General features: G+C 36.9%; 1 protein-coding gene across 1 annotated transcript; it reads right to left on the reverse strand.

Moving 5' to 3' along the window:
- Positions 1-1135: 1135 nt before the first annotated feature.
- On the reverse strand, positions 1136-21514 carry TDRD1 (tudor domain containing 1). Its single transcript, XM_088528844.1, has 24 exons — positions 21484-21514; positions 20353-20423; positions 20008-20155; positions 19528-19633; positions 18402-18462; positions 16768-16872; positions 16317-16499; positions 15510-15653; positions 14932-15103; positions 13143-13226; positions 12564-12734; positions 11959-12066; positions 10869-11039; positions 9775-10023; positions 7942-8064; positions 6760-6870; positions 6412-6582; positions 5112-5357; positions 4482-4598; positions 4118-4228; positions 2919-3086; positions 2357-2578; positions 2184-2230; positions 1136-1225 (listed from the first exon to the last, which is right to left on the reverse strand). The coding sequence occupies exons 1-24, from the start codon at positions 21512-21514 to the stop codon at positions 1136-1138; spliced, it is 3210 nt and encodes a 1069-aa protein (XP_088384970.1).
- Between the last annotated feature and the right edge of the window lie 1226 nt (positions 21515-22740).

Consider the following 22740-nt stretch of genomic DNA (forward strand, 5'->3'; position numbering starts at 1 on the left):
AAGCAGAGAGCAAGGCTCCAGGAGGCCAAGCCTCTCTCAAATGTACAAGCAGCCATAACTGCACAAGATCAAGCCCTTTTTCCTACTTTTCCAAGGTCAAAGTGACTACTTGGGAGGTCATCATACGAGGCAGCATGCCTGACTGCTGGAGAGTAGTTGCTAGGAGAGGCAAGGCACATAAAACATTAAGACAAACAAAAACACTTCACTTTCAAAACAGGTTTAATCGCAAGAGGGTTTTGCACAAATTGGAACTACATTAACATCTTTGCTTACAGTATACAAGCAGTGATTTAGAATCCACTAGTATTATGGCCACTGGCTTTAGTATCTGGCCATTATTCCTGCCTCTTAAGTAGGCTGCAGAGAAGATGCTCATCCAAGGAAGTTTATTAATGGACTGCCAGTATTTTTGTCATACCCCAGAATATGAGCTTTTTATTATGTCATGAAAGAAAACCGGCAGAGTACCAGACTTAAACATAGACCTTCCTGTAACACAGCCAAAAATCAAGACATCTGTTAGAACTCATTTTGAAACAATATTCACAGCTGCAAATTAAACAGCATAATTGTAAATAAAGAATTGCATGCATCTAAGTGTTTAATGATTATAGGGAGAGAGAGAACTATCTATACACAGTCCAAGTCAAGATTCAACCTTAAACAATACTGAAACCAAGCTTAAAATAATGATTTTGAGCCTACTAACCTCAGACAGGAAGCTAAGTTGAAAGATGGCTAAACATAGGATGACATCATTTTTTAAGTAAAATGAAGGGCATCAAAGCTGAAGTAAGCCTTATGATTATAATTGTTTGAAATTCAAATATTAGCAAGATGATTACTTTAAGGAATGTCACTGCATTGCAGGTTATGTACATTCAACAGCTAAATAAGTCAAATTGATACTACACTGTGTTTATAAACTGACAAAAACAAAAGAGAAAATTTGACTTGCAGCTTTGAAACCTTTCAAGGTTAAGTATTATTTCACAATAATAGTCCATACAGGTGGATATTTAACAGAAAAATTCCTTTAAAGCAAAACTCTCTCCTTTTAAAGCTGATGACAATTGCTCTTCCAAAAAATGAATTTTATAAATACGAATGAAATTGCACATGTCAGAGAGACTTAATCCAACAGTTTTTTCATTTCACTGAATCCATCACAATTCCCATATTTGTTTAAAAGAAAGAGTAGAATCCGTTCATGCTTCTTAAGCTGTGAAATAAGGACAAAGAATTAGCATGAATATTTTCTTTATTTGAAACATATATATTTAACATGTACATATGTAAAAAGTCTGCGTGTTATTTTAACTGCCAATTTCAAATTAGGATAGATACCAAAGCTAAAAACCTCAGTCAAGTCCTTTACTAGTTCAATGTAAATAGAGCTCCTTCCTGTGCTAAAACACACACTCTGTAGATAAGGTATAGCTTTTTTGTTGTTGTTGTTGTTGTTGTTTAAGTGAACAGTCTTGAACAGGAATTGATAAAATATTCAAACCAGTAATGAGATAACAGACTTGTAAAGATATCCTGTTATCCAGTTTTCTTTGCCCAACCTGGCTATTTCTTGGAATTTTAGTTCTATCTGGAAACCACTCACTTCATTCGTCATGTGAGTTTGAGCCAATCTTATCAGAATAGGGAAAAAAGGAAAAATTGAGGGAAAAAACCACCACCACCACCACCCTCAAAGTGAAGTCAGACAAAAGATTAGATGGATCAAACCCCAAACCCCAGAGAACTGGATGATCAAACTGGAAAGAACTTCAGATCAGTATTTTGTAAGTACCATGGGTTAACATTAAAAATAAGATTTAAAAATAAAACCAAAAATTAGAGAAAGGTAACATTTCCATAAGTGACATTTTTTTCCCCGCAAAGGAGCTGCTGTTACACAAGTCTCCATGTTTATGTTGAATTTGCAGATTCCCAGTCTTAGCTCCATGACCAAAACACCACATGTATTATTATTCACTGCTAGTGCTACCCAAAATACACAGACAGAATTTTCTTAAATGTGCAGCTGTCTGCCAAATTGCAGCTCCAGCAAAACACTGCTCTAGTATTTTGTAGTGTCTGTAGTGTAGTCTCCTTCCCTTCCTACTCTGGGTTGCATTTGAATTCCGGAGAAATAAAATTTCATTAACATCATTTGGTCTGAGTCTTACTTGCACACTCAATTCTGCGCAGCAGCACTTCGTCTCACTCCCACAGCCTACAAAAACAAAGCAAATAAATGAGCAAAACATGTTTGACCACTGCTTCCCCTCAGAAGAGTCCTTTAGGCATGCCACATGCACACATTTCTTAAGCTGTACATTCAGATAGGGAAAATAAGTACCTTGATGGAGAGCAGGCAGGTTCTCAGTACTGCAGTACTCGACCAAGCCTTCCCTTACTAGTTTGTCAGCTACATTCAGACTACCATTTTCAGAGAGTTTCTCCACTGTTACCAGATGAACATTCCCACTAATCCCTTTCACCGTAATTGTGACATGTTTATTCAATAACATTTCTTTTAACATATCTAGTAATAATGGAGGCCACTCAGCTTGCTTTATTCCTGTGGGGAGGAGGGGGAAAAAATACAATAAACTTGCTTGTGATATAAACAGTTTCTTTACAGCATCACTTCAATCTTGCACATAATGCCATTACATTTTTGAAAACACAAAGGCTAATCTTTATACTAATAGTTAACAGCTTACATTTTTTTCTTTTTCCCTGCACATTTTTTCAGATCATTACCTAAAAGCATTCTTTTTTAAAAACAGCTTTCACAGTACTAACCACCACACTGTTATAGCAGATCACCTTATTTGTCTATAAAGGAATGGATACTATAATCAGAACAGATATAGATATATGTAATAACCAAGAAAACAACCCATCACATTTTCTACCTGCAAGTGAACACTTAATTATCCTAAAAGGCAGCTTCAAGTAGGATTCAGGGATTGGCAACATGCTTGAAAGTGGTAAAGTTTCTGTATTCCCATAGTCTGCATACAGCACTCTCACTAAGGACTGAGAAACTTTTAGGACAAGAGCTCTGTACCAACGGCCATCACCTGAAAAGATGAAACCAAAAAAGTCTTATGTGAAACACTTTTACAAATACAAATTATTCTGAGAACAAGAATCTATGTTCAGGTGCATATTTTTCCAGGCATATTCCAAGTTTGGTAACTTTTTAAGTACTGCTGTATATACATAAAGCAACCTGAGAAACAAAATATAGAATACCCACAGAACAGGGAATAATTTCCAATTGTAATATTTAAGATTTAACCATTGCTTTTAGATTTTTGCCCAAATTATACAGACAGACCTTTTAACAAATGTTACAGTAAAAAATCCTACACACATTATTTACAGTTCACTACCTTTGTTTCCCCATACTTAATTCCTTTCAATACATAAGATTTTTAAAAGTATTTATTCTCCCATTATTCTAAAGAGCCAAATAAGCCAGGTGATCAACAGCTCTTGCTCTTAAGTACATACACATGCTAGGAGCTGTTATTTCATCTACAATTCACCAGATGTATTTTACAGCATTTACTGCTTTCCAACCTGCTCAGCACTTCTTAGTCAACACAACGTGTGTACAGATATACATATATATGTATATGTATTTTTCTTAAATAGTGACCTAACATATCAGCAGGCTATACTCTGTTACTCTGTTCTTAAGGTTCAGGGCTCCAATTTAAGTTATCTTATAGCTCAGAACACTTCTGCCTGCCAGGGCACTGCCACCCCACAAGCCTATCTGCAAGCCGCAAGTGTTTCTGTGCCCATGCAGATGCTCTATGCACTGTCACGGGTTTAACAATCCTGTGACTCAGAGTCACTAAAACTTCAGGTTTTACAGTTACCAGCTATTCCCCCCTAAAAGGGTCACACATTTTGCAACATACAACATACTCTATTTTCTCTCCTACACAGTCACATAACTTATTTGCCCTAAAGACAACAGGGCTATACTTTGTGACAGTATAAGAGATTTAAGCACTTGAAAACTGGATTTTTTCCTTTTTGTAAAAGGAAGAAAAAAATATACTAGTCAAGAAAATAGAAAAGTGAGCAACTCCCTCACCTGAAAACTTTGCACAACAGACTTCGCCCACTTTGGGGTTAAAGGGCCGCTTGTTACAAGATCTGCAGTACTCTTCCAGGTCAGCCAGCTGCGTATGTGGTGTGTCTTGATCTACTGGGACCAAGTGTTTGATGAGCAATCAAGTTTGGGTATAATGAATAGCATCATTATGTCAACTCTTAACCTGTTTCAAAGCACCCCTCCCCCCATCAAACCCTTCAATCTTCTGCATTTTCTATATTTTCCTACTTTCCAAGCCACATCTGCATGTGATTCAGGCTTTCACAGCAGGCTTTCATCTGGTTAACCAGATAGTAGCTAAGACTTTTTACTGATATTAAGAACAGAAGACTCTGCTTCTTACCTCTGGTTTGAACTGGTACAACATAGAACAAGTCTGGGCTCAAGACTTCTGTTACACAGACGGAGAGGGTTTCACCAATAGCCAATTCTACCGACTTCCACTGCCCAGGGGACCTTTCTAATAAAGTTAGAAGACCAATAAAATGCAGTGTAACACTTTCATTAAAACATATACAGGTTAGAGGTCCCTACTACAGAATTTTATTTTGAATTTTACAAGCATCTGCATGCCTTTACTACAATAAAAGAAAGCTAAAGAAAGATATTCTTGCTGAATTTTATTTTCACTAGCTAGTTTTTAACATGGTAATAATTTATGTGAAAAAGACTTCAGAAAAAAAATAAAGATATTCATAAGTAAACACAGAAGTAGTTTCAGTCTTATAGCAAATTTATCTCTCTCCACTGTCACATATTCAAAGAGCAATCATTTAAAGCCAACCCAGTAATTTTTCACTTTTGTTTTGCCTATAATGCCATCTGCTGGGCAGCTTATGCTTAACTGTAAAGCTCATTATAGACTCAGTTAGGCATGTTTGCTACTGATTTTAGTTAAGACCAAAACCATGGTTAAAGGTTGGACCGTTAAAAATTCCTGTTCAACCTAAAAATTAACACTTGTTTTAATTACCTTTTTTGTCAACCAATTTATTTGGACACTTGTTTTTCTCTCGTAAAACTTCCTTTACAGCCAACTGTTCACAGGTTAACATCTCGTTGATCACTTTTGGACAACCCGTGGAATTGTCAATGAGCTCTACGCCTGCCCCGTCGCTGGAAAAGGAAACTACTCTGGCTTGAAGCTTTGAGGCTGCCGCGTACATGTGAAACCTTGCTGTAGCTTCAGGGACCCATTTGCTGTTAACAGGCTTTATACCTAGGAATAGGAAATGGGCTTAGAATATACATTACTATATGTTATTAGATATTCCTAGGCTTTAACCTAGGCCTAGGTTGATAGGCTTCATACTTAGGAAGTAGAAGAGTTTAGAATACCTCCATTACACAACTTTTCCCAACATTATGCACTTTTTTTAAAGCACTATTCTATATCAAAACTTTCACTACCTTGTTTCGCATTTGACAACCTGTCTCCCCTCCTCTTTTCCTCTAACTTAAAAGACTTTCTCAAGATATTAAAGGCTTTTTCTCCCCTACATTTTATGCTATTCTACTAAATCAATGCTTGTGTTTAAGCACAACCAACACTATAAACACTGTTTATAAAGTAAATTTGCATATTGCCTTTTTCCCCTCCTCCAATTTGTCCTGAAAGTCAAGAAAAGCAGGATATGCTCTAAAGGAGATTGATTTTTTTTTTGCTGTTTCTATGTGTTTTTTTTTTTTTTTTTTAAACCTAGAGGACTGCTTTAAAAACATTCAACAGCATTCTGTAGGACTGAGTGATCTAGTATTCAAAAGGAAGAGCAGCAGAATATGGAGAAGATGGAAAAATAGCAGTGAAGGACCAGACTCTGCAAGAATCAAATGAGACAGCCCTATAGAAAGCTGAAAGATCAGCTTGATTCATGAAGACATAGAAGCTCCCTTGACTGCAAGAATTTTGTGAAAATCACCTAGTTGCACAAGAGCAAAATACAACCATTTACTCTTAGCAACCAAAAGCCAGTAAGCACCATAGATGAAGCAGCACTGAACTATAAATTCCCTTTGACTGGTAAATCACTGAATAACTTCCATACTAGATCACTCCACAGCACATTCTGGAGCTCCAAGAGGAGCAAATGTCTGTTAAATGCCAATCTGCTGTGCAATGAGGTTAAAACAACGGTTCCCAGGATTTCCCGAGTCTGGAAGCAATATGTTAGATATATAATGTACAACAGAGCTGCATAAGCTATACTGATCCCTCGTGCTCCCTTCAGTCTTTAAGTGAAACTTTTTATAATGAAAGAAGCTGTAAAATGCACCTGAAAGCCAGCATTTAATTCCTTGAAATGGGAGTTTTAGGAATGAGGACGAAATCTGACGAATTTTGTCCAGTGGTACTTCCTCTACATTTCCATAGTCCACAAAGCAGACTTTAACAGCTCCATCTGAAGTAACGTTTTGCACCAAAGCACGGTACCAGTTACCATCAGCTGATTGAAGAAAGTCAAAAACAAAAAACACTCCTTCATTAAATTAATTTTACCAGTAACTTTTTTTTTGTTAGAGAATAAATCCAACTCCTTGTTATCCTCTATGTAACAGACTACCTTCTACTTATTTTCAAATTTCACCCTATGCAAGTTAAAATATTCTCGTTTCTTACATACCAGGAAAAAAAGCACAGCAAGGTTCTCCATTCTTAGGTTTAAAAACACTTGGTGGAGTTTTTTGACAGTATTCAGACAATGATTTGTTAAGTGAGTTTAGAGCAAGTAACTCTGAAAACCAAAATAAAAACAAAGACAAGATCAATACAGCAAGCTGAATAAAACTTAATAATGATTGCCTTATAGCTCACTTATATGCGACTTGGGAAGATTTCATAAATTTAGTATTTTAAAAATATCTGAAGTACTCAGTTAAATAGTTAATTTATTAAGAACATTCATTATTATGACATGAGAAAGCTGACCTTTCTTGATAAGTACTATAGCAAGTAGTTCTTCCCATTAATGCAATACACACCTTTAAATCCATAATCTTAAGGATTTAGGGAGATTAGCCAGTTCAACCAACCTATGACAAACCACAGGATCCCACACTGCTCCTTTGCATCAAACTCTTTAGAATGAATTAAACCTCTCTTAGGTAGGCAGGCAGGCTTTAAAGTGGTAAGACATTCAGAATCCACACTACCTTGGAATAATCAGGTAGTAGATTTCCTCTGCTTTTTAAGATCTGCCTCTATTTCTAGTTTAAGTGTATTCCATTTTAATTCTCAGACATTTAATTTTATCATGCTTTTTCTACCAGGTTAAAAAAAAACCCAGTGATTATCAAAAGTCTGTCTGTAAAGGGAGAAACAAGATATTTGGAGCTTATCCAGAAGAAAAGGAAGTCTCGAAAACGTATCTTTTTGCCTTCACATTTCTCTTTTCTGACTCTTTCCACTTTGTCAGTGCAACTTTTTAAGTTTTGGCATTAGAACAGAACACAATAACAGAACTCCAGTAGTTCTGCATGTGAACAGGATTATTTCTTTCTCTCTTACTACCTTCTGTTTAGTGATCCCTTCCTTAACAAACGTTAGCTCTTTTAAATTCAGTGCAACCATGTAGAGGAAAGTTTACTCAACTGCTTGCCTCCACTGAGAATTCATTCTAATATCACTACATATCATAATCCAATTTCTTCAGCATTTCACTTGCACTCTTTATGCTTAAATGTACAAATTCAGAGGTAAGCCCTAATACTCTAAACTCACTTGAAAGAGCAAAGCATTGGAACTAGGTTAATAAACGAGGAATTAGGAAGCAGAGTAACTTAAGATAAGGGCTGGAGAAACTTACCACTATCATTTGAAATCTGACAGTAGAATTCACCAGGGTTGTACAGGGTGCACACTATGACATCTACTGTTTGCTTAGGACTTAACTTACTCCACATCCAAATGCCCTTGTTTGCTGTATCTTCTAGAGACATAGGGGAAAGAGGAATAGATTACAATAATTTGGGGAAAATTACATATTCTGAATGCTCCTTCATGTCCTAAGATTTCTTGCTATAAATAATGTAACAGACTAATAGCCAGACACATCTATTCATAGACTAAAAGCACATAAAAGAAACAAGACAATTGCTTAATATATTTGATCACTGCTGCTAGGGTCAGACCTTAGATAGGAGGGAACAGAAATTACATAAAAAAGAAATTATATGAAGTCTAGGCAGAAGTATTCTGAACAAGGAAGACTTTAGAGAATTTTAGTTCCTAGTACACAGGGCAGAGGACAGCCAGGAGGGGATTAACTATCACAGACTGCTAGTGCTTTTCACCATCAAACCAGGAAGATATAGAAAGACTGCTTGATGACACTTGCAATGTCATCTCTCATGCTGCTTAATCCAGGTGTAGAGTATCTGATATGAACACTAACTCTTGCCATTCTGAAGCAGCTCTTGTTCACTCTTTTAGTTCTAATCCTTATTATAGGTCTCAAGTTTGTTAATGTTGTGGTAGGCAGCAGCATGCAGAGGTATTCTGTCCTTCTAAAACACAGCTCCAAGTGGCTGGCCTTTGCTAAGCATTCCTAGTCCCAGAATCACAGAGCAGTTGAGGCTCAAAGGGACCTTTAGAGATCATCTAGCTCTGCCCCCTGCCCCTGCTCAAGCAGCAGGCTGCCCAGGACCCTGTCCAGGTGGCTTCTGAGCATCTCCAAGGATGGAGGTTACACAGTTGAGCGTCTTCCTGCCCATGTAAGAGACGTGAGTGCAGAATGAAGCCCATGTAAGAGATGGGAGTGCAGAATGGCTGCACTGGAATACTGATGGATCTGCCCAGGATTCTGTCTGCCAGTATATTACTTAGGGAAGGAGTACTCTTCTCCAAGAGTACTCCTTGTAGGCAGGAAACCTGGCTCTCTTTACTCTCAGCAGAGTGCAAGACTATTTTTCATACAGTAAAAGACTGTCAGATACCTATTGGAAAGGTACAAAGAATAATCATTGCACATTAAGAAATACATTCAGAGAAATAGAAGCCGAGTTTAATTTTACCACTCCAGAAGGAAGAAAGAGCAACAAAGAAAATACAGATGCCTGAAAGCTCAGAGAAAGTTTTAGGATGCTTACCTACTATGATATGTAATTGGTTGTTCTTTTGTGTGATGGCAAGATTTCTTCAAAGTATTTTCCTTTACCAACAATACATTCTTAATTTCTACTGAGTTAATCGAAATCTACTTTTAACGCTGGATCTAGTGATCACAAATTTCAATGGTTGGAGTTAAACAAAAGTTAATGAAAAATTTTGCAAGCTGACAGAGAAATATAGGTATGTGTTTAAATTCCAACAGATAACGCTAAAATTTAAAAGGCTTAAGACAAAGAGAGATTACTTCTGTTTAGAAACTGCATTTAAAATGCCCAGGATCCACAGAGACTTGAAAGACTTAGGAGAATTCTAAGCAGAGAAAGCAGAAATCCTAGTACAATCTTTTAAAAATTATTGCAAACCAAATATAAATATTTTCTAATACAGACTTATTTTCTATTGATAGAAAGCTTGCAATGGCTTGACTTCATGATCCAATCCAGAAGGTTTCTACCTGTAAGAACTTTGTACCTGTTCTAGTAGGACATTAAATAAAGCCAGCACTGCAGGGCCAGCTTGCTGTACTCACCACTTGCCTCCTTAACATCACTTATTTCAATTGCTGGCAAGTTCATCTTTGATTCCTCAGTTGCACAGCCTTTTTCTATGAGGTAGTTTGATATATTCTTTACTGGAGTAATTGATGCATCTAGGAGCTCTACCACAGAGCTATTACCCTTTTTATCAACTACTTTTACTGTGAGTACTTTGTCTTGCACCAGTTGTTTCATGAGAGAAATAGCTTCCAGGGTCCAGGCTCCCATCAGTGGTTTTACACCTGAACAATCAAATTGTACAAAAAGAGTTTGAGAACAGTCAGGCCTTGGAAATATGCAGAAGGATGAAACAAAACCAAGACTGCAAGTCAAACCGCCAGTATATCAAGGTATTTCCCCTACTCCTCATGCTTATAAAAAAAATTCAGAACAAAAGTTACATTCTGAATTTCTGCTCCTTGATTTAGTAATAATTTAATAACAACAAAAGAAATAATATACAACTAGTTGGGAGAACAAATGTAAATTCAGCTTAATTTTACCATGAACACCCACAGAAGTGTTGGCCATTGTGTCTCATGAATACAGCTTAGCTTTCAACATACATGCAGAGCAATGTTAACAATTTCTAAACAAATGCATCTGCTACAATAACTATAAGCTTCTTTCTCCTTACATTTTTACTGTTTAATTTTGGAAACAAATTTAGCAATATCATAAACAGAATTTTTTTAGTCTTTGGCCAACACAAGTGCGTTGCATTCCAGAATGATATTTTATGCAGGAGCAATTCCTTTTCCAATCAGGAAATATCTGTTTTTTACATCTATACAGACCTTTTGCAGGCCTAAAATAAGTATTAGAAGTCAGCATGATTTTCCCCAGAAGGGAGGTTTCTTTTGGTCATGTTCCACATACACTGATTTCCTCTCTACAGGTGAGGGCAGAACTGCCTTATTTTTTCCTCCAAACTAAGAAATGACAACTAAGAATTTGGGAAATAATGTCCACTCATCTCTACCCTTTCCCTTATTTTAACAGGGGATGCTAGAGGCATGTAATAGTTATATGAATCCTCTTATTCTCTCTCCACTCAGTCAGAAACAGCTAATCATATCTTTCATACCTGCCAAAGTACATCTTATAACTTGAACTGGAAAGTCCATTAATCTCTGAATCATGGGACGAAGTTTAGTCAGGTGCAGAACTTCAAAATTACCATAATCTATATAGCCCACCAGAACAGTATCTTCAGAAGTATACGCTAAAACAGCAGCACGGTACCAAAGATTGTCTTCTAGAAAGGAGAACACAAATATTTATGGTACTTGTTTTTAAATCCTTGAACTGAACTATTTCTAGGCCATACTCCAGCATAAAACACAGTATCAATTTTAACATAAGACAGCCACAGACTTAACAAAGCTTCATGAAGCCCTCATAGAAGATGGCATCTACATCCCTTGTAGAATTTAAGTGTTGCAAAAGGTTACTTCTTTCCATATAAACCTTCCCTCATTCAAATGCATATTGCATGGAAGAACTACATTATGTGGCTGAAGTACTTAAGTTCAATATATTTAAACACTGCTTTATATAGAATACTAACCTATGTTTAGGCAAGTTTAATGATGTGTCTATCATGAGATTTCTAGTTATCGCTGATGTTAAAAGTCTATGTTCCAAACAAAATTCAGAACTGAAGTCCTTTGCTACACAGACATTGAGAGGATGAAGTCTACCAGCGTAACTGTGTCATACATATAATTTTGCTCCCCTCCCCCCCCCGTTTTTTTTTTTTTTTAATCCAGCAGTCTTTATTTACTTAAAGTCACAAAAAATAGTGCTCAACAACAGATATCAGTCCAATTTCTTCAGGGTCTTTTGAAAGGTCACTTGATACAAACGTGATTCCAGTCTTAGATACTTTCTCAATTAAGAGCCATGGTCTAAACAAAAAACAAAAAACCTACCACAACAAAAACCACCACAACAAAAACATATTTTATCGCCGAAACATTTACCATCTAAAACAAACAAACAAACAACAACAAAAAAAAACAAAACACACACAAGAAAACAACTTGTAGCACTACTCACAGCTAAAACAAGATACGTGCAACAAACTTTGAATGAAACATTTCTCAACATAAGTAATTCTAAAATTTGTAATCTGATAATAAATTAAGGTGATTTAAGAGTATCCATTTCTTTACCTGAGAATTGGGCACAGCACACATTTCCAACAGCAGGATGGAAATCTGGGATACTGGGAACTTTTTCACAATATCCTCCAAGAGACACTTGAAGCTCAGCAAGAAGATCTAATGTCAAAATACAGAGAATTTAGAAACCTTGTAATTTGGGAGGCTTCATAATTATTACAAAATCACTAACACCACAAATTTTTAGCTCAAAGCCTGGAAGAAAGCCTTTTACTAGGATGGAATAAACACAATTTTATTACCGCACATAATGTTTAATCTAACTCAGAAACAGTGCATAATCTGATCAGATTAGGACCCTTCAAGTCTCTAACACTGAAGAGAGTCAGGACAAGCCTGAGGAATCACAATTGTAAAGGAAATGCACATGGATAACCAGTCTCAGATTCTCCAGTTCCATGGCTCTTAACAGACTGAAGCACGGCCTGAAGCTAGAGAACCACTATTACAGTTCAGACTATGCGACAAGCAACATCTTCCTCTAGCTACCCTCTACTGGAGAACAACAACAACAACAACAACAAAAACCCAAACAAACACACACAAGCACACTCAAGAGTTAACAGTCCATATTTTCAAACAACTGAGCCACTTACGTGCACTGTGCATCTGCTGGCAGAAAAAATTTTCTGGGGTTTGAATGTGGGAAACCACACCAGAAAACACATCTCCAACACATACAGGGACACACTTTGCAACAGAATCAGTGGTGTGAAGTAGTTCTTTATCTTCAGGTAATTTTTCTTTATCTCCTTTAGAACATTTTGCTAACACACACACATGCAAAGGAAAAAAGGAAAAGAGGTTACTAATCAAGAACTCTGAAATGCCAGGCAGCAGAGTCCCCTAAAATCAAATGAACAAAAAACGCTAAATTAAGACACAAAATCTAAGTTTGCTGAAAGTTTATTTTGTTGAATCCTTCAGAATTTCAGGGGTCTTTATTTTGTCCATAACACAACCATCACTAAAACAGTATTTTATACTAGTACAAAGCGTATGTGCTGGAGTTAGCAACGAACTCCCAGAGCTCCTCTAGCCAATATGTTTAAATAGGAGGTTAAGCTGGTGAACAGCTGGTGTTTTACTACACTCATAGCATTTTTCAATGTGGAAGGATCTAAAATTCCCCAGACTTTGTCTATCTCCTACTTAAATGCAACTTGCTTACTCACCTCTTGGAGAGTCTGTTCCCATGCCATTGTTCTTTGGGGTTAAATCACACCTCACTTCTGACAGTACTTCATCTAGGCATTTCCCTAAAAGGTAGATGTAGAAACAAAGTAATTAACTACAAATTAACCAGCAGGTAACTGCAATTCAGTTTAGTCAAAAAAAAATAGTTCCAGAACAAAACTAAGTATATAACCTAAGTCACCATCACATACTAAAGTGATCACATTCTTGAGCAACACAGCATGCTTAGAAAGCAGAACAACAGTAGTTTTGGAAAGACTCAAGTACTTGAGCTTGCTGAAGATATTAGTTGTTAAAACATCATTTCATTTACTTTATCAAAGTTTCAGGAAGTCACTACCAGTAAAAGAATGTTGGCTCAAAAGCTGATCGCAACAATTGAAGTATAAAGATTCAGAATGCATGGCTAAACATCACTGAGTACACTATTAATTAGCAAAATTTACAAGGAAATCTTGACTTCCACAGCAGTTACGTAACCAGCATTTTAAGCTTTCAATACAATTCTTTCAAACTGAAAATGTGTGCACAGATGTTTAAGTTGCTTCTAACTACTGCTTCATTGTTTGAAGTAGCTACGCCGCACAGTTTGTTGAAGCTGCACTACTCTTGAAGAGATTCCCCCAAGGGGTTTGGATACATCCTTCCCACCTCAGTCAAAATATATATATATATATTTTTTTTTTAAGAGGATCCAATAGGATAGTGTCTATTCCCACTGCCTTCTTGCTTCTCCCAAGCAACTAAGTTTTGGCACACCCTTGTTCCATCAGTCCTTTCCTGCTAAGAAAATCACACTAGAAAAATAAACTGAAAGGATCATGTGCAAAACACATGCAAGATTTCAAAAGACCGCAAGATTTTTTGTGATCTTCTTTCCAAGAGGCTGGTAGGTATATTGCTTTGCCATCAGTACACTGTAAAGCAACAGAACAAAAAAAAAAAATAATCTGCTTAGTATAACCCTGGGCCCGTTCCATTTACACAGGGCTTAAGTACACCACACGGACAATGAATGGACACAAGCTTGCTGTTGTCTAGAATACTATTAAGAAGATGAAATGTTTCTTCCTTTAAAGTTTCTGTGACTGTATCTATGAGAAGAATGTTCTCAAATCACCATCATTTATGCTCTGCATCCAGACAAACAAAACAAGAGAGTCCTCCCACCAAGGAGAACAGGCACCTTCTGTGCACTGAGCTGTTTCCACAACCACAACTCCTGGAGTTTGGCTGAAGAGCTAAATCCCAGCTCCCCAGTAAAGCTCAGTTATTCTGCTTGGCTCTGCTAGTTAGTTATAATTTTGAATTAGAGTTCTCAAGTTAGATACAGATAACAGTATCAGTGGCAAAAACTGTTTGGAATTCTTGTCTTGTCTGTATAGGTGTGTGTGAAGTACAATAAAAGCTAGCAAAACACGTAAAAGAGTGGAACTAGAAACTTAATATGATACTATCATATTTAAGAGTTGAAAACACAGGAGAGAGAAAAATATGTTCCCATATCCATGGGCATCACATTAAAGCACACACAAACAAGAATATTCAGAAAAAGTGAACCAGTTTTAAGGCTCTCAAAAAGAAGAGTTTAGAAGATCTTTTTAAGGTTATTAAGCAGAAGAGAAGATAGATCAGGCACAGTTTTTTTTTTTTTTTTTCTAAATGACCTCTAATAAAGGTAAGATTTAGGACAAAAAAACTAGGAGGAGGATATATATGCAGAGGGGAGGGAGAGAAAGAGAGACCGCATTACCAAGTCTGACTTACCAGAATCTGGAAGAATAACATCTACAGCAAAACTGAGCATCATTTCTTCCTGTAATATGTCAACAACAGTGACTGAACAGTGCTTTCCCATGAACTGAGGGGAAAAGCTGGTGATGCCTTCACTCCATCCTTCTTGTGTTGGATCAAAATTAGCAAGGGAACACTTAATGGCCTGGAAAGAATTACTGTTAATTACTGCTTTTTTATTTTTATTATTTTCCCCATAAAGAAGGGTGATTAAATACTAAGGCCCTTAAAAATATCTGGCATATAAAAGCTGTTGATGGAACTTGAAGCACTACTGACTCAGGCGGTTTGTTTACAAAGCACAGTTAAGAATAAGGAAATGAAGTTCACCTTTTAAACTACATTTCCCCTTTGCTTCTCCCACTATATATGCTGTCTTACATAACCATGGCTGTATCACAATTATTACAGGATAGCAGAGCTCATGCCCTGCTTTCACTGGGCACAGAAGACACTGTGATAATGACAGTTACACTGAGATACAAGATACACTCATTCTGAGAGCTATTCATTTAAAATATCACAACTACTGTTAGGAAAAAGAGACTCACACATGGAGGAAACCGTTCAATGTTTTTGTGAAGTGCTTTAATCCTGGAGAATGAAATATTTTCTTCATTTCCATAATCAATATAGAATATTTGGGCTTTCTTCTGCAATATATCCACATCTTTTACCAATGCTCTATTCCAGGTCTATAGAGAGAGAGACGATACCTTCTTCAGTAAGAGCACAATATAACAAAGCAACACATTTACTGCATTCCTCAAAATTCATACTTCAGTATCATCATCAGTATTTTCTTTTAATTAAAAAGTAACTGAACAATACTGAAGTAGCTCAAATGAACACAGATCAGTGCAGTGGCAGCTGTTGTGAGGACAGAACAGCATTTCTACTGACACTGTCTGGCAATAAAAAATGGCCCACAATAGAGGAGAAGGTAGGGGAAAGAACACAAAATACGTAGACAGAACAGTTTTACTACAGATGTTGTGGGAAATGCAATCAGATGAAAAGTGAAGTCAGAATAACTTCCTTAAAATAAACAGAATGATATTCCAAACCCTTTCAACTGTAGTAGGACACACTTATTAAAACACGGAGCCTTTAAAACAGCAGTAAGACACACCACCCCTCTAAGCTCCAAGTACTTGAAAGCATACAGAAGTAAAAGCTTTTGAAGAAAAACCTTTGGTGTTTCAGAGCAGCATTCCATGTATTACCAACTTTTTTATTTAATGTTCTCCAAATGTTATCCTATGCACATCTCTAATGTCACTGGAGGCACAAAAGCAATACACCCAGTTCAATGGGCTCAACACAGAACTGTCATTTTAGGGACAGTAAGTTGTTACCTGATCCAAAGAATATTTTGCTACGCAGACTTCCCCTTTGATAGGGATATATTCCTCTTGAATAACTGTATTAGCGTAACGGTCTTGCAGTTCCACAGAAATTTTACTGATATGTTCTAAAAATTCTGGAGAACTTATCTGGACATAAAATTCACTTGGATTCCTGAACTCTGTTACTATACCCTAAAAAGAAAAGTCACAGTTCATGAGAATTACTCAATAGCAACATACAGTATATCATTTAATACCAGTGTACATTATAATGTATGCATTACACTCCATAATTAATTCCATTTCTTACCTAGAAGTAGAAATCATAGGGAACAAATACTGGTGATATGTTTCTGTGAAAGTGAATCTTTCTCCCATATTTCCCCATTGCATTTACTCATCTTCTTTAAAAGAGAAAAAAAAAATCTAACTAAGCATCTTAATATTCTCTCAAAAGTACCTTTATTTCCATAGCTTTTTTCAGCCCTAGAGTTTGAAGATCTGAAAGCATTATTTTCTTGATGTGCTCTTCTATCTTGAGGGAATCCATAGATGCTGAATTACCCTGTTTGAAACAGCTAAAGTTATACTTAAATTGTCCACATAAATGCTCTTGTAATAACAAGGGAAGAAAGAATAACTCTTAATCTCAAGCAACATTTATGAAAGTGCTTTTGTTGACTTTCAGTAAGATAAAGTCTCAAAGATTCCTTATTACATTTGAAAATATAACTCTTAAAGAAAATATGATACAGTGAGCATGCAGTGAAAAAAAAGTCAGAAGTGCTGACATACTTACACAGTAGCAGCAGAGAGGCATGATTTATCTGTTCCTTTCTTACCTGCTCGAACAGCACTGACAACTTCCAAATATTTCCTGCTTACGATGTTCTCATAAGTAACTGGAGCTGAACTGAATACATCTGCTGTCTTGTAGTTTTAACAGCATAGTTACTAGGATAACTAACGGGGGCTTTTTTTAAAATGTAAGTTTTAACATCTGGTCTAACATACCTAACACGTACACATCTATTACACCCTAAAAACATTAGAAAAATACTCTTCTACACATCATTAAAGAAAGTCTCTTTCTCTAATGATCATTTGGATCAACATACTTAAAAAAAAAAAAAAATGCAGTGACGGTTTACTAGCAAATGTAAAATCTATAATAAAAACGCACCTGACTAATAATATTAAGATTACCACAGGTGACTGTACATAAGAAAAAGGGGATAACATTTGTTTTACTAAAATGCATGTACACAAGAACACAGAGCAGAAAGCTATCAGAATGAACTAAAAGAAATATTGTAAGCTAAGATAAAGCCTCCTTACGAAATTCCTCCAAAAAAATCAAATAAATGAATGAGCTACCTAAAAGTAGTAAATAACAGGGAAATTTTGCTATACAGTGCAAACATGCTGCTAATTGGAGATATGACTATTTACTTCCTCCAGTAAGGATGATTCCAAGAAATCCTAAATGATAGCAAAATGATTCCCATGTAACAGCTCATAGAAAATTACAGGAAGAATTGGTTGGCTAAGATTGAAGGAGGCTAGAACTGATAGAAAATAAAACTTCATCAGGCTTTATTTCTGCTACATTAAGGAAGTAAGATTTTACTTATATTTGTTAATATGCAATATTGCATTAAATGTATTTCTCCTAACAATTTACACAGGTCCCAGCATCAGACTGTGATGGAGGCAGGGAAAAAAGCAAAAACAAACAAACAAGAAAACAAGGACACTAGCTTATTTCTGAAGCAGACAAGCTAAAATTATATCCTTCATAAAATATTTCTCTAGTAGCCATCATACACCACCTCATTTTTAACTTTTTCAAACATGTTTTTCACAAAAAACAAACAAACAAAGGGCGAGTCTTGCCGCATTTTTTCTAAGAGCTTTTTAAGCAGTAACTCTTCAATGCTTCTACCAGTAACTTCTGACTTGAAATAAGTCTTTCTAAAAAGAGTAAAAGAAAAAACTCTGGAATTTGTTCCTTTCCTATACAGGTTAAATTAGTATTGTAACTAGCTCACACCAGCTCCAAGACACAGAACTTACTAAAAAGATATTCTATACCTTAAGATAAACTTTCCTCTTGGCTTTAGCAGGTGGCTTGTCTCCATTGCTGCTACTTAAACTGTAATCAAAGAAAAATGCGTTAATTTTGAAAAACCAAAGGCAAGCATGTAACATCAGTACGATCTATTTGCAATTAAAACAAAACGGCTGTGTTCACTGTATAGGCTCATGTCAATACTTCTTTCTTGCAGGAAGAAGGGGAATGACAGATTTGTTAGCTCCCTGCCACGCAACACTTTGTATATTTTTCTTCTTAAAATATAAAAAAAAAGTAATTTAAGTTTAATCAAATTGAAAAAGCAACCTTATACTACTTTTGTGGAGTTCTAACAGGGTAAACCTAGGCAAGCTTTCAAAGCTGTAAAAGCATGAAAAAGATCATTTTGCTATTTCAGTTGGGAACATAAGTAAAACTGAAATAACACATAAGAGCTTGCCAAAAAAAAAAAGAAAAAAAGCCATATGCAGCCCCTCTAAGAAAACACAGCAGAATAGTTGTATTCTCTTGTAAGCTTTGATTATGGACACCCGGCTGCAAATGTTCTGAGCAACATACACTTCAGGTTGCTATCACTGTCCTTTGCTATAGGCTGCCAGATTAGATGCTCGGATGACTCCCAAGTATCTCAGTTGGCATGTCATGGAGTGATAGTCAGGAGCGAGACAACTACCTGGTTAAGAATTTCTAATTGAAGCTGTGCTGACCAAAGATAAGGTGCCAATGAAGCTCACACAGGCCACATTTGGACTCAAAGGGTGCCTTTTCTGTGCCTGCTAAAGGCGGCACATGAATTGTGTTCAGACTCATTGTCTCCCTTCCCTTCATCTTCAAGACCAATAGCAAAGTTACTGCATATTCATGTTATTCTGAATACAGAAACAAAGTAGAATCCTTTATTTTGGTGTATGCCAACTGTGAAGCCACTATAGAACATTCTGAGAAACTCAATATTATCTTTCCAGTCATCCTTCTAACACAGGAGAGCTGAGCTTTCTGACCTTACTAACCTAAGAATAATCAACATTTTACTGTGACATTGTATTTACATGGCAATTTAAGTTATATTAGCAGGAACATTGTCTTTCTGTAAACATTATCTAGCTGAACTTTTGACAAACTTACTCCTGTTTAATCGGCTTGCATACCACCCCATGCATTGGCCAATCTTTCTTCTGGCAGTCTGCAGAGCAATAGCATATCTGCTTACATTGTGAACACCTCAGGGATCCTAAAAGTACAAAGTCAGAGAGAAACATTCATGGTAAAAGAGACAACAGCTCTTAAGTTACAGACTTAAGAGACAGATGTTATTAGATGATTACAAGAAGGTATCATTACAGTTCTAAGCATATAGAAATTGGTATTTTAATTCATCTGCAGCTATCTATCAGACACTGTTGAGCCAGCTGACCAAAGTCTGTCTATATTTAAATTTGAAAAATATTCAATAAAGAATGAAATTAGCCTCTATTTATTGATTCTGTAACTCCAGCTATGAGATGATAAAACACCTCTGGTTTATGGCAAGAGCCTACAAGACATGTTTCTCAGCAATTAGTAAACATACTGTGTATCCCAGACTATAGGATGAAGGAAACATACCAAATAAACCACAGTGATGGCAAGTCATCTTTGGTGAGGGTGATGCTAAAGAACTGAAGAGACTCTCATCATAGCCGATAGAGAAAACATTCTCAGAGGAATACTGTAACCTTTTCGGCTTCTCCTGAATCGCATCAGGATGGGAGCCCTGTAAGAGAAACATCCCAGGTGATCCTTACTGGAAAATACAACGCTCTGGGACAGAAATATACTGAAGTATTAGAGTACGGCAACAAAAATTGACTTAAAATTTCCAAGTTCCAGCAAAATCAATATATTCTTATCATTTCTGCTATCTAGTAACGCTCAGATTATTAGATACAATTATAAAGCACACTAACTTACAGCATTTCCTTCATCAATTGCAGCTGTCAACCATGATTTCCTGCTATGAGTTACACCTTCCACTGAATTTCCTAAGAACAGAAGCATTTGAAAAGTGATTTAACAACACTAGTGCATGCCTGTGCTATGGAAAACTGTAGTTAAAATATGAAACATTTATCTACTCCTATTATTTTGTTATCACATTCACTTCTCCTTATTACTCTGACATTACACAGACTCAAATCTTACCACCAGTGAGAATACTAGAACTACAGTTTCACTGCTCTGTGCCTATCCCTCAATAAGAGAGACTAATGTCTCTATCCATAAACTTGTGCCAATTATACTTGCACAGTGTAAATTAAGAAATTATATACACACACAACTTCCTACAGACGAAGAGAGAAAACTCAGAATAGACAGTTGTACAATAGCTATAGTACAATGCCGCCTTTTCTATTTTCTTTTAATATAAGCTAAATGTAGACCATATGTTTAGCTATATTTACATGCAACTTTGTCACATCAACAAACATTCAGATACAAAAACTGTGGTCTTTCGAGTGAACTTATTCTTTAGACAAAGATTTTTGTTCACAAAACACCAGATTTTTACCACAAACTTTCAGGTAAGTCTGCTTACTGACACATGAGGAACTACCATTTCCATAAATAGGCAGTTCATTTTCCCACAAGCTATTTGCTGCAGACAGACTACACAGGCCCCTCCGAGTCTGCTCTAACAGCTTTTTAAGTGCAAATTCTCCTTTCAGTCAGCACAGCCATACAGTTTGCATAGCTTTTTTAGACCTTGAGGCAAGCCCAAAACACAATTAAGCTCAATGAATCCTCCAGTCTAAAGATAGCTACATACCAAGATATAATGAAAAGAACTAAGTTATTTTCATCAAAAGTAATGCAGAGTATAAATCAGCACTGAGATAGTGCTGAAGGAAAGAAACATTGGCGTGCATGTATACACACTGAATTCCCCATTTTTTCAGTCCCCACAAGCTTAGATAATAATGAATTAGCTTTATTTACAAGCCATAACCATGCCGATGCTCCTTATCAATAACCAAGCATATATTCAGCTACAGCTTTTTGACAAGAAGTTCAGAGCTGTAACCTCCTCTTAAGTTTTATTACCTTTGTTCTTCATGCGAAGTGGTTGGGCCATCATAAAAACTTTCACGCTGAACTATGACAAAGGGTGTTCATAACAGTACTATGCCTGGTAACTACAGAAACAGCGATTTAAAAGTTAGCTCGTACACATGTATGTGCTGATTAAGTATTTCAGTATCTTCCAGTTTTTAAGTTAAACACCAATTTTGGAAGGATAATTATTCACTATAATTTGCCCAGTAAACAGTAAAATACTTTATGTGCTAAAAGTATCAACAATGGATCCTCCAAATTAAAAATAAATAAAAGTTCTGTTCTGCAGGAATTCACTCACAAACAGGAATAGCTGTCGCCAAATAAAACTGCTGAGTCTGTTGAAATCAAGGCAGATCTTGCTATACTATTTTTAAAAGCCATATCTACATTAAAACTTAAGTTATACTTATTTGTTCTTCAATACCGGGAGTAAACCACAAAAGAAGGACCTGATGTATTGTACACGGAAACCCTAAGAAGTCAGCCAACATCTGCTTTGAAAAAAACATTATCTGAAGGGAAAATACTACCCCGGGCTTTGCCACAGCAACCTTTGGCAAAAAGTTTCAGATTTCCGAAAGTTAATACCTTAATGTTAAGCATTCTAGTTATGAAAAGACTTTTACTACATAATGTTAGAGAAATGAACTTTAAAAGTCTTTCAACATATTGATACCATAACCGAGTCAACCAGGAACCTGCCACCCCAACTGCAACCAAGTAACACCAAGAGCACCATTTCAGACAGCACTGCCTTAAATAATTAGCTTGGGATGAGATTATTGTGTCCCAAGCTACAGCGCACAACCTGGACTCGGCAACAGGCTGTTGCTTTCCCACATTTGTATCTTACAACATAACCGAGCACCAAAGGCCTTCCTAGAGCCCAGTTTTCCTGGCTCCTCTTGCAGCCAAACGGGGCAGGGAAGCTCCCAGCGGGGCAGGGAGGTCCCTGCAGCCCCTCGGGCCGCTCCCTGCACCGGCACCTGCCCTCGAACGGGCTCCCGGGGCCGCCCCCTCGCTCCACGACACACGGACGGGCCCTGCCTCCACACCTTCTCACCATGAGGCCCGGACGTTGGGCGCGGCCGTTAACGGCCGCCAACGGCCGCTGCGTGGGGCGGGGCTGCGGGAACCGGTCCGCGCCGGTTCGGACCGGTCTGTGGTCCCGCCCGGGAGGCCCAGGACCGGTAATAGGGAAGTGCTGCCGCGTACCGGCTATATAAGGCTGCCTCGTAGGAA

This window comes from Tinamus guttatus, unplaced genomic scaffold (assembly GCF_059628265.1).
Source record: "Tinamus guttatus ecotype Peru unplaced genomic scaffold, ASM5962826v1 Tinamus_guttatus_pri_ptg000314l, whole genome shotgun sequence".
NCBI classification, from domain to species: domain Eukaryota; kingdom Metazoa; phylum Chordata; class Aves; order Tinamiformes; family Tinamidae; genus Tinamus; species Tinamus guttatus.